This window comes from Trachypithecus francoisi, unplaced genomic scaffold (genome assembly GCF_009764315.1).
Source record: "Trachypithecus francoisi isolate TF-2019V2 unplaced genomic scaffold, Tfra_2.0 Lachesis_group15, whole genome shotgun sequence".
In the NCBI taxonomy this organism is placed as follows: Eukaryota; Metazoa; Chordata; class Mammalia; order Primates; family Cercopithecidae; genus Trachypithecus; species Trachypithecus francoisi.
Window position 1 is genome coordinate 79,335,577 of NW_022681460.1, and position 13,351 is coordinate 79,348,927.

Sequence of the window (13,351 nt, forward strand, 5' to 3'; positions counted from 1 at the left end):
CTCTTTTGTAGTTCATCCACTATCTCGCATAAGTTGTCTTTGTGTGCGTGTGTGTATTTTTAAAATTTCTTTTAGAGATGAAATCTGGCTTTGTGACTCAGGCTGGAGTGCCCTGTTGTGATCACACATAGTTCACTGCAGCCTCAAACTCCTGGACTCAAGGGATCCTCCCACCTTAGCTTCCCGACTAGCTGGGACTACAGGTGTGAGCTGCCATTCCTGGTTGTATTTAAATGAATAACTTAATCTACAGAATGCCTTATATGAAGTAGAATTGACTAAATTGGAAGAAGAATAAAAATTACCCAGTGATAGACTTAGTGAGTGGTAGAATATTAAGTTTCCCTGTAAGCAAATTTTTGTTACTGTTGTTCATTCATTTTTATGAGTGGTAATTGAGTTATGTTGGATGCAAGTGTGTTTTTATTGTAATAATTGCTATTCAGAAGTTCAGCTATGGATAGGAGGTGTGCACAGATATCAGATAACCAAAGGAGTAAACTGTGGTGGGTATGATGGATTAGCTTTTTCAACTTCTATCCTCTATCTAATTAGAGAGAATAAAGAGTTGTCTTCATTTCATTGATTATTTTACAAGTGGACACATATTAGACCCCCCCTCCTTTTTTTTTTCTTTCTGAGATGGAGTTTCGCTCTGTTGCCCAGGCTGGAGTGCAGTGATGCGATCTTGGCTCACTGCAACCTCCACCTCCCAGGTTCAAGCAATTCTCTTGCCTCAGACTCCTGAGCAGCTGAGATTACAGAAGGGCTGGGCTAATTTTTTTATTTTGAATAGAGACGGGGTTTCACCATGTTGGCCAGACTGGTCTCGAACTCCTGACCTCGTGATCCGCCCACCTTGTCCTCCCAAAGTGCTGGGATTACAGGCATGAGTCAATGCACTTGGCCCTAGAAAGTACTTTTATCATTGGTCCATTCATGTTTGTGTCTATTTTGAATAATATAATGAACACTTGTGAACGCCCATCCCAATCCAGAAACTGAAGCACTGATTTTAACTTTTATAACTCTGTGTGGTTCTCTCCCATCCTATACCCCTCCTCCTTTACTTGAAGTAGCTCCTATCCTGAATCTGTGCCGATTCTTCTCTTCCTTGCTTGCCTTTTCCCTTTTTTAAATGCAGCTTTTCCACTTCTCTGTGTAATCTTAATGAGTATGTTAAGTATATGCTTAATATGCATTATACAGTTTAACTGTGTGTCCCCACCCAAATCTCACCTTGAATTGTAATTCTCTCATAATCCTCATGTGTCAAGGGCGGGACCAGGTGGAGGCACTTGAATCATGGAGCCGGTTTCCCCCATGCTATTCTTGTGATAATTAGTGAATCTCACAAGATCTGGTCGTTTTATATGCCTCTGGCATTTCTCCTGCTTGCGCTCATTCTCTCTCCTGTAGCCCTGTGAAGACATACCTTCCGCCATGATTGCAAGTTTCTTGAGGCCTCCCCAGCAGAACTGTGAATCAATTACATCTCTTTATAAATTATCCAGCCTCAGTATATCTTCATAGCAGCATGAGAATGGACTAATACAGTAAAATATTAATAAGTATATTGCTTTGTTTTAGTTGCTTTTAACCTTACAAAATTTGTTATCATTCTCCATGTAACCTTTTGGGACTCTCATTATTTCTCTTAATTTTTTCTTAATAGGATTTATTCATATTTTTGCATGGAGCTATGGTTCATTCACTTAATCTGCTGAATAATTCTGTGCATGTACTTTAATTTACTTATGTGTTTCCCTGTCAACAACTATTTGTTATTGTGGATAGTGATACTATGAACATTCTATTGCAGTATATGTCTTTAGGCATATAGATTCAAGAGTTTGAGGTGGAGGCGTACAACCTAGGAGTAGAATTACTGGGTCATATAGTACATGAATGTTAAATTTTACAAGATAATATCAAGCTGTTTTCCAAACTGACTATGACAGTTTATATTCCTACTGGAAAGGCATATGGAATACTGTTGTGCTACAAAGATCTTTTCCCGATTTAAAAATAGCTATTCACTATTCGCAGTCTTTCAGTGTGTTTTGATAAAGTATCATTATTTTATGTAGTCACACTCATCAATCATTTTCTCTTATAGATAGTTCTGGTTTTGCCTAATTGAAGAAATCCATCTCTATTTCAAGATTACAAATAAACTTATTTTTTATTAAGTGTTTTAAAATTTTGCTCTTGAAATTTATGTCTGATCCATCTAGGTGAATAGCTTACAAATACCTTGCAAAAGTCTTTTATTTAATCCTCACAATGGTATATGTCACAAGTGTCGTTATTTTCATTGTGCAGATGACAAAGCAAAGATTCAGAAATGGCAAGAAACTTGTGAAAGTGTGCATACCTAGTAACTAGCAAATCCTATCTGGAAATTCTGATGCCTTGTGAAGTCTTTCTTTCTCTAATATCTGCCTCTGTCCTTCATACCATAGGGAGGGTACTCCTCCAGTGCGGAATTGACATCTTTATGTTTACAACATAGGAGTTATCAAAAAAAAAATAGTTTATATCTCTCCAAGAGCTCATCTTTTCTATGATCCCAGGGTATTTGTAAGCTTTAGCCAGCAGACAACTTATTAAATAAACATATGCAATATTTTTGTGCTGATGTTAATTTTGTTCTCATTGTTATTGGTGTCTTTCCCAAACAGGGACATGTGGGGCACCACAACCAGAGAGAGGAACTGTACCCTTGTTACTATAGACCTATCTTTAAAAGGTTTACAACTCCAAGTTACATATGCCTATGCTCACTAGTTTTTAGTTTCTACAGCTACTTAAACTTTTGAGTTGAGTTGGTTATATGCTCTTGGCCCGTATCTTTCCTCCCATACATACCTTTGGCAACACTTTTCTATTGGGTGTCTGTTCTTGGTATTACCTTCCCAAAAGGCATTATTTCTCATTTAATGCAATTACTTCAATTAATAAGTCTAATGGGAGCAAAAGAGCTATTATCCCCTACTTTACTTTCATGAGAGGTAAAACTTTGATGCAGATGAAGGGCTAGAACAATTGTAGCGAGTATACTTGAAATTATACACATAACAGCATCGGATTTCCTCTCATGCAAATAAATCACATGTAAAAGCTTTCCCCAGAGAAAACAAGTTTTTCTCTGGAAATAATTAATAATAGGCTTAGAAACTCTGTCAGTCAAATGAGAGTTGTCTTTTTCTGAATACAGATTTCTAGTATTGCATTTTTATTTAAGTAGATGCATTGTTACGTGATGAACAACTATGGGGCCACTTGAATTGTCCCGCAATATAGAGGTGAAGCTTTCTTTTTTCTTTTTAGCAACAGAGGAAATTAAGAACTTATTTGAGAACACTGTTCAACAACACTAGGCTATCCACAGTATTCACTTTTAAAATTCTACTTCTATTCCATTCTATTTCTTCGATTTTATTTCTTTTATTCTGATTCTATTTCTAGCAGGGTTTCAGTCTGATGGTATTCTCAGTTTTTCACTTTGCCTCTGCAGCACAGTTTCTGAGTCATCCTTATACTCAGGAGTACCACCCCTGAAGGATTATTCAGTGTTTTCATTCTTCTCACAGCTTTATCTCAGGCAATTTGACTAGTTCAACATGTTGGAGAGTGTATGAATGGTGAATGACAGTGCCACAGAGTCCATAGGGTATTTAAACATGATTGACAAACTTGCTATACATTTATCTTTGGAAAACAGCCATAAATGGGTTCTTTATTAAAATGTTAGAACCAACATTACCATTTCCATGCATCTATAAGGTAAACATATATTTTGCAAGTACTTTCGCACAAACAACTCCATAAAACACACTTAAGGGTAGGATTAAGTTTATATAATACGAACTAAGGATACGTACATAGTGTTTTCTATGCCCCCTTCTTTCTTTTCACCCTCATTATAAAGTTTTATTTTTCTAAAAGTCTACTCAAATGTATTACACTTACCATAATAAAATGAAGAAAAAAACAAAGTTCTTTTAAGGTTATCTAATTGAAATATTCACTTCTGTGGACAAATGCTCCAGTATTCTGCTATTTATATTTCTTTATTATCAAGCATTATAGGGTAGAATGATCACAATTACTAGAAAAAAAAGACCTGGAAAATTATCAACTTTCTTTCATTAATACCTTAAATGATATCATGTTATGTATTAATTTCCATTATTATTTTGTTCTAAAAATTGAGATATCTCAAACTTATAAGAAGCTTTTACTAACAGTTCTTGATAGTACTGTTGAGAATATATTTCAATTGTTAAACAGGAGACTCAGCCTGGTCTGCAAGTAAAATATAAAATGATAAATATCTAGAAATGTTAAGTGACAATTTGTTTCCAGTCTGCTTCCTCTCTCCCTACCTTCCTCCTCCCCTTTGCCCTGCAAAATAAAAGAAAAACAGGACCTAAGACTTAAATTACCTGGGCAATTATTTAATTTTAGTATATATTATAATATGATGTAAAAATGAAAATGAAAATGTAGCCAGTATTGTAAACAGTGATAACTGGGTTTTATATCATTTACGTTCCGACTGTTGGTGTTTGTTATGCAAACAAAAACCATATCTATAGATGGAAAAATACAATGGACTAATGAAAGAGTACAATTTATTACATTTTCATTTGTTTTCAGAAATGATGAAGCAAAATCCACCTGGTTCATACCACAGATGGTGATAAAATGAATCAGCCATTGAAAGGCTGATTTTAGAAAATTGCCATTTTTATTTTTCAAGATTCAGCAGCAGAATCCTATCCATAATTTTCTCAAAATAACATTTGTAAATCTGTATTTGTTAGAAGTCAAGCCAATGTGAGAAGATTTTAAATCCAATGTTACTTATAAAAGGTATTTAACGTGTTTTTCATTGTCTTCATTAGACAGCCTCTGAAAATAATTTATTTTTATTTAGAACCCAAAGACTTCGAAGAAATATTTTAATGTATTTGACTCTATGCTAATATACATATCAATTTCAGAACTTGCATGTATAGGTACCTATAATAAAAAGGCAGTATAATAAATTGTTGTCATAAGTGTAATCATTTCTTTAACCTGCTGTTCCTTTATAGTTAGATTCTATATCTATATTCTAATCTCTTTGTGGTATCTATTTACTTATATACTTTGTGTGTGTATAAATCTGAATAAAACTGAAGTCAAGATGAGGATACATATGCTATATAAGGTAACTATCTCTAAAATAAAACTAAATTCCTTAAGCACTTCAGCAAATAATACAGCAATATGTGCTTAACTAGTTAATAGAATATAGCTGGGAGATGATCCAATAACCATAAGCAAAAAGTAGAATTAGCATTCTGTGCTTTTATGTTGAGAAATCAAATTGTATATGGTGACTGTAACTATCAATTCATAAAAGAAGTAAGTTAATAACAATAAAATACTGTTAAGAAATCATCTGCTTAGTAGTTCTTAAAGTGTTGGTATTAATGGAGCCACAAATCCAGACTGTCAGGGCACATGCCAAGAATGTGCATATAAGTATGCAAATTTTAATATAACTCATCAGTTTATGTAATTGATCACCAGTGATATTTAAATCAACCCAAACATTTCAATCTTGAGGAAAAATAATGTTTTCCATTTATTGGCTTTCTACAGGAGGAAAACTCAGTTGAGGTTTTGGCAATTGAGCAGATGTTACCAGAAAGGAAAAAAAAAAAAAAAAAAGAGTACTGAAGAATGCTCACTAATTGAGTAAAATCCTGTAAATGAAGCCCAGAACTTCATATCTCCTTTGACTTTCATGAGTCTTTAAATAATTATAATGAATTTGTAAGTTCTAGCCAGCCTTGCTGCTTATGCATCATTAAAATCAAACTTCTAGTTCTGCCAGTGTATTAACTTGTCTATATATTCACATAATTAGCACCTCATCATTTTGTGCTATTCTGGGACTGCCTGGCATCTTCCAGTCTCATATCCAATATTGTGAAAAGCAGTTACTACCAGCTCATAAAATTCCACTGCCCTTCCACTTCTGCTATTTTCCCTGTATGAAAACTGGATTTTAAAAAGATGAGGAGGAAGACTGGACAGATCAGTAAGTTTTTAAGATGTTATTTAAAATATAGGGAAACCCGGAAAATTGAATCGCTTTAGTCAGTCTGTCCAGATCCATCTTCTCTGGCCCTTGTGTCACCTATTTAATTGTCGGAATTTTGATTTTGGCATCTCCCAATGCAGGGGCTCAGGGTTCTGTACCCTAAGCTATCACTCGGGATGCGCTGCTGCAGGAAGAGATTATTCCTGCTTGACTGTGATTTATGTTGATATTTAATTTATTTTTGGTCTTTTTTATTCATTTATTTTCCTTTTGGGTACCGGCTTCTTTGATCAACCTAACAGCCCTGGTGACCGGACCCCCACTGCTATTGTTGTGAAGTTATTGTTTTACTCTGCTAAAGAATGCACTTTTTGAGAAGTTTCTCCGCAGTCAACTAATTTTTAGGCTATTCCTTGCTTGCACATGAGGGATATAGTTAGAAATGTTTAGGCTTCCTTTTTTTGTTCTGTTTTGTCTTGGAGGGTGGTTGGGTTGAAAGGTGAAGCCCACAGGGCAGCCTCCCGCCTTTCGGTCTCGGCCAAAGTTTCTGCTGGTCAAGTTTGCGGCTTGATGAGCGAGAGAATCCCCTGGACATTGCTGATTGACCTGCCTCTCATAGTAGCTCTTCGGCAGGTCAGCCGGCGACATTTGCTACTGGACTATTGCGGGGTTGGGGGTGGGGGTTCGCTCCTGAGCCAAAATCGCCGCGGCCTCAGGCAGAGTCCGCAGCTGCCGGAGAGGAACTCGGTGGCTAAGGCTGCAGAGCAGTGGGCGTCGGGCACCGAGCGGCGCTCACTGGTGTCAGGTAAGAGACGATTCCTGGTGATCTGGGAGGCACAGCGGGGTGTTGAGCACAGCCGAACAACTTCCCAAGTGCGCGGTCCCCATGGAGCGCCCCGGACGCGCGGGGACAGCAGGACGGCTCTTCTGACCCGGTCCACGCGCCGACCCGCTGTTTTCATATGTTGTAGGAAGGCTGAGAAACTCCAGGCTCTTCTCAGAGCCAAGACAGGCTTAGAGGGAAGTAGCCTGCCTGCCTTGGGATGCACCTGTTGCCGGAGAACGACCCCCCCCACCTCTGCCGCGCAGCCCTCCCCAGCCGCAAGGGCGCGGGGTGTGGCCCGGGAGAGCGCAGCCCGTGCCACTGTAGGGTCGCTTGCTCCGGCTCCCCGCCGGTCTGAGCCCTCTGAAAGGGGTCCCGGCCAGGGCCAAGGTCACGGTTGTCTCTGGCTGCAGCCTTGGCCGGGCGGCGACTCCTTTCCTCTCCCGTTCCGCAAAAGTTTCGGGTGGGCGATGGTACTCAGCCCTCAGAAAGAAATCTGTGTGCTCGCCCGCCTGAGCTCCGGGCCTGCTCCTTCTCGGGTTCAGGGCTTAATCCGAGGAACTGAGCTGCGGTGGCGGGGGTCGAAAAGAGACTCCACAAGGCAAGGCGCGCCGAGCGCCTCAGCCTTTTGGGCCCCGGCGAGTATTAACCCATTTTATGGTAAACAACTTTGTGGCACCTTTACTCACTCCCCTCGTCTAGTTGTCAATCCCCGCAACGGATGGGAAGTGGGGGAACTAGCCTCTAAAAGTACTTACTGGGCCGAGGCCCTGAACATTGAACCATCCCACACTCACACATTACGGACCTTCGGGAAAGAGAGGGTGACCGAGGAGCGGAGGGCGCGCCGTGTCCGGGCCTGGGTCCCTGCAGATCTCCCATTTCAGGCACCTCTGTTCCTGGAGCTGAAAACCCTTAGGGAAGAAAGAAGGGAGGGTCTTGGTCTGTTCCGGCGAAGGCCCAGTCGCCCCTTCCCGGCCCAGTGCAGCCCTCGGAACCGGCTGCGGCCGGCGTCGGCCCCCTCTTGCTGAAAGGCTGTGCTGAAGGAGAGTGGCTACTGGTTTGGACTCCCGGAACCCTGGCCCCAGTCTTCCAGCCCCGCAAGCTTGTATTTCGAGGGCTGCTCTACCCTCCTTTTTTTGTTTTTTTCCCCCCTTGCCACCTTCTTTGCCAATTTGGGGGAGATTTAAAACTGTATTTTACATTGTCCACTGAGAAAATTAAGACGTTTTCAAAAAGGTAAATTATCTTGTAGCAACATGATTTTCCACTTCTTCATTTGCAACCCTTCTGCTCTGACCAGACTTTGCTAATTCCCCTAATCAAAACTCAGGTGCAGCGTTTTCAGTTTGGGTGTGAGAAAAACAGACGCCGACGGTGACCTAGGGTCAGGGAGGTGGCTCAGGAGGACTGCGGGGGGCCGGATCTATCCACCGTCTGCAGGGCAGGGAAGCTGCCCTTCGTCCAGTCCAGTGCTCCCTCCCATTGTCCTCCCCCGTCCGCCTCTCTCTCCTCACCCCATTTGATCAGCAGGGGAGTCGCAGAAGGTTGGCGTTAGGACTAGCTACTAGCTCCCTCCCATCACCTGGGACTGCAAAAGTTCTGGAACACTTCCGCCCCCCCCCCACCTTTTTTAAAATAACCAGGAAGACTTAGTGTATGGTGTATGTCACTATCTTATTGGCGAGTCTGTTGAATTAAGAAACATTCTTTATGCTTGGTATTAGGATTGCTTTTGGACATCAGTCTTTCTATATCCAATCTAATCCGTTTGAATTAAGAAACTTTCCTTCCACCGAGGTGGAGTGGTAGGAGAAGAGGCTCTTGTCCAATCTTCAAGAGCACTAACGTCCTGGCCTTGACGAAGCGCTATTGGCCATTTTTTCCCCATTACAGAAAAGCAAAATTCGGTGTAGCAAAAGCATCGATGCCAATGTTGCGTCTGCCCATCCGGCTGGTATTGCCAGAGCTGCCTTCGCAGCGTGACTGTCAGTGGGGCACAGCCTCCGAGCGTGCAAACTCCGGACCTGGGCGCGCATCCCTTTCCCACTAACCGCTCGGTTAGAGTCAAGGGAAAGGGGGGACTCTTGTTCTTCGAAGTGACTCAGCGGCTCAAGAGGCCCCCAGGTGTCCGAGGTTCCGGGATTGATTCGATTTCACACTTCCACCGAGACTCTCAGTCACTAGCTAGCGTTTGTCTCTCGTTTCTCCAAGCCCGGAGAGGGGCGGTGTCCGGGTTCTTCTAGAGACCACTCCTGGGGCGCTCTCCCTTCCCCGGATTTCTGCCTTCCCGCCCCTCGTGCTGCTGAGCTAAAGTCTTGATCGACAAAAACACAGCAAGGGGGAAGAAATATCTACGCCCACCTCCGCACTCGCACCGAAGGCTCCAAACTCCGGCCTCCTCTTTATTCCCAGAGACGACTCCGCACTGAACCACAGTGCCCAGGCAAGCACAAGGGGCTCTCTAGGTCCCTTCGTTGTTTCCTTCCCCGTGCTTCTTTGCCCACAGCCCCCTCACCCGGACATCAGTTTGTTTATTATGAGCTTCTGATTTCCCTGTCCGACGCCGTACGGCAGCCCCAGCCTGGTGGACCCACCAGCGCAGGCCGGGGTGCCGCTGAGTTCCTGGAGCTCGTCAACGTCAGCACAGCGGCCAGAGGAGGCCCGGCGGAGCTTCTGGCCCGGACCGTCCCACCATTTTCCGCCAGCGCCAAGGTCCAGGAAGCCTGGAGCGGGAAAAATCTCTCTGGAGCTCTCAGGAACCTTTACAAGTCCTAACAATCTCTCTCTCTGCCTCCTTGGCTCCTTTTCCTTCCCATCCTCCCAAGTTGCTTTTCTTGTGACATTAACATTCTTTTTTTCTCACTTTTTGGTCTAGGAAGTTAAAGAACTGTGCAAAACTGAAATTCTTTTAGTAATCCATGTTTTAAAACTAAAGAGAGGACAAAGTAAATAAGAGAATTCTCCACCACAATACTGTCAGGGGGAAAGCCATCATCAAACATGGACATCCCGTTGAAACCACACCAGAAGGGCTCAATAAACAAAATTGACAGAATGGAAGTGTTTAGGAAAGAGATCTAATGAAAAAAATTCTTGAGACAGAGAACGTCGGCATGCAGTCTTCCCACCACCCCCAATCCCCGCTGACAGCACCTGCCCTCCGACAGCACCTCTGTCCCTCAAACCTTTCCAACGGGACCTATTTTTGCGCATATTTCTCTAAACTTGGGAGCAGCCAGGAAAGGAAGGAGAGCGAATGTTTCAATTCCTCTCTCCAAACCCAGAGGAACCTCCATCAACCGCCTGGCCACGTTCTCTTCCCTTCCTTCCATTCCCGATGTGTGATTTGGTTAGAGAAATTGGGAAAGGGGGTGGGGTGGAAGAAAGTTTAAAAAAAAATCAGGAAGGCGTGAGCTGGAGCGGTAAGTGTGTCAATCAGAGGGTTTTGTGCCTGGGGGCTCCTAGCGGTTCGAAGCAGAGGTGTCCCAGGGCGGCCCCGCAATGAATATGAATAGGAATCCTTGCTAAATGGGACAGCAAAGCGCACCGCCCTGAATGATGGCACGTCATCCTAACCAGCCCAGGATAGATAGGAGGGTTCCTTTTGTCTCTTTTCTCCGCCGCAGCTCTATAAAAGCCCCTCTTTTTCAGCGTGAGGTTAGTTCAAGCACACACCAACTAGCTGTCCAGGAAGCAGCCTAACCAGAGTGGGGCGTGGGAGGGAGAGAGGTGGGGAAAAGCAGCATCTCAGCTTTTCTTCTCACGTCTTGCTGCTGAGAAGTGGGTTCCTGGGCTGTGCAGATTTTTTTTTTTTTTTAATTCAGGATTTTCTTTAATTTCCCGCCTAAAGCCTCCCCAAGGTAGGGCCGCATCCCCTCTAATAAAATGAATTCTGATTCGAGCTCTGTCTCCAGCAGAGCTTCATCTCCGGACATGGACGAAATGTACCTGAGGGACCACCACCACCGCCACCACCACCACCACCAGGAGAGCCGTCTCAACTCGGTCTCGTCCACGCAGGGCGATATGATGCAGAAGATGTCCGGGGAAAGCCTCTCGCGGGCTGGCGCCAAGGCCGCAGGAGAAAGCAGCAAGTACAAAATCAAGAAGCAGCTGTCGGAGCAGGACCTACAGCAGTTGCGGCTGAAGATCAACGGACGCGAACGCAAGCGGATGCACGACCTGAACCTCGCCATGGACGGGCTGCGCGAAGTCATGCCTTACGCACACGGGCCCTCGGTGCGCAAGCTCTCCAAGATCGCCACCCTCCTGCTTGCCAGAAACTACATTCTCATGCTCACCAGCTCCCTGGAGGAGATGAAGAGGTTGGTTGGCGAGATCTATGGGGGCCACCACTCGGCCTTTCACTGCGGGACCGTGGGCCACTCGGCCGGCCACCCCGCGCACGCGGCCAACACCGTGCACCCTGTGCACCCCATCCTGGGCGGCGCGCTCTCATCCGGCAACGCCCCGTCACCGCTGTCCGCCGCCTCACTTCCCGCCATCGGCACCATCCGGCCTCCCCACTCGCTGCTCAAGGCACCCTCCACGCCGCCCGCGCTGCAGCTGGGCAGCGGCTTCCAGCACTGGGCTGGTCTGCCTTGCCCCTGCACCATCTGCCAGATGCCGCCGCCTCCGCACCTGTCCGCTCTCTCCACAGCCAACATGGCCCGGCTGTCGGCCGAGTCCAAGGACTTGCTCAAGTGAGCAGCGGGCGGGCCCGGCTGCAGAGGAGAAGCGAGAGCGGCGGGAGGGGCCGCGGTGCCGGGCCGGGAGGGAAGAGGGAAGCTGCGAGCTTGGCCCACGGGAGGGCAGGCGCCGGGGCCCGCAGCCTCCCACGCTGTCTGAGAGATCTCAGACTCCACTTGACCCCCGGAGGGAAAGGACCAAAATCAAACTGCAATTTCTAGGTGGTAGCAAAGGGGGACTCGAACCGGACGTCGTGTGTTTTGCATGCATGCTTCTTTTCCCCATGCCGCGCCAGTATTTCTCACTGCCATACGCTCTTGTCAAAACTGCATTTGTTGTATAAAGATGGGATCGGTGTAGTTAAAAACTTGCGAAGGGACTTTTGAGTCGGCTTCCTCTGACTCTGTGTTCTCGCTTAGGAAAAAGACGGCCATCCCTTTTGTGCAAAACAAATGTAAATATTTTCTTGAGATTGATGCTATTATGATTGTCTCTGTCCTCGCCATAGTTTTTCTAGAGACAATGGAGAGAGAGAGAGAGAGAGAGAGAGAGATCAAGACCCAAGTTTTGAATCTCAACTCCAGTCCAGGGCATGACACCTCCTATGTGGGTTTTCCTTTGGACGCAGTGTAGGTCAAAAGAATGCATGCACGCTTCTAAATGAATCTTGTCTAAACATGTTGTGCAGGCCGTGGTGCCGTTTTCCTTGTAACAAGGATTTATTAGTGAATTATCCCAAGTACTCCATATATCTGTCTGTGGTCGTATGAAATGAAAAAAGGGGCAGAGTGCAAAGACCCACACTCACGCACACACGCTTCTTCTCCCATATGCACCCCTTCAAACTTTATTCGGAACCTTCCTCTGCTGTTCTGGGGCCGCCATTGTAAAAGCTTGGGCTCCCTTTAGTAGCTTGCCCCACCCACCCCCCCTCGCTCAGTTAGTCTGCATGCGGGGTTGGCTCTCTCTATTATCAGCTTTGAAAACTTATCCTGGTTTTGGGAGGGGTGCCGTTTTTATTTTCCTGAACATTTGCTTGAAATATTTTGTTAGGGCCTCAAAGACGATACCTGTCTTTATTTTTTATATATTCTTGATAACTATGATATTTATTAATAACCAGTGTTTCTGGATGAGATTTCAAATAAAAAAGAATCTTTAAATCGTGACTTTGCCTTTGCCTAAAATCTTAGCAGATGGGGGTAGTGGTATTGGAAACATGTGGACCAGGTAAGCTGTACCTGGGTGTGGGTGAGGGATTTGGATGGTGGGCAGATGTGAAGGTTTTCCCTGATTATGCACAAGTAAACAGGATGGGTAAATTGGTGCTAATTTTTGGAACTAAATGTCCTTCAAGCAGGGCATTGCCCACATTCATAGTCTTATGCTATTTGAGCTCCTTATTTCTCTGCAGTAATCGGACCCTCATAAACTCAAGAACTGAATTTTAAAAAGTAATCTAGAAACTTAAAGTGGCAGGAAATGAGAGGTGGAGTGTCACTATGATGACTGTGTTAGCAACAAACAAGGATGAAGCACTTTAAATTGAATTCTTTTCACTTTAAATTGAACTTGCGTTCCCCCCCCCCCCATGTTAAACTCTAGTATACATTTTAAAAGTCAACAAAGAGTGGTCCTAGAAAATAATAAAATACTCACCCTGCTTGCCTGCCCCCTCAGAAGCATGGCCTGCAGAGAAAGGGAAGGCTTCTCTGCTTTGTAAGGTGAGCTCC

The 13,351-nt window shown here is 44.4% G+C and overlaps 1 protein-coding gene across 1 annotated transcript; it reads left to right on the forward strand.

Moving 5' to 3' along the window:
* The first annotated feature begins 10,507 nt into the window (after positions 1-10,507).
* Positions 10,508-12,781, forward strand: OLIG3 (oligodendrocyte transcription factor 3). Its single transcript, XM_033235332.1, has one exon. It carries the CDS (start codon positions 10,815-10,817, stop codon positions 11,634-11,636), a length of 822 nt encoding a protein of 273 aa, XP_033091223.1. The 5' UTR covers positions 10,508-10,814; the 3' UTR covers positions 11,637-12,781.
* The last annotated feature ends 570 nt before the right edge of the window (positions 12,782-13,351 follow it).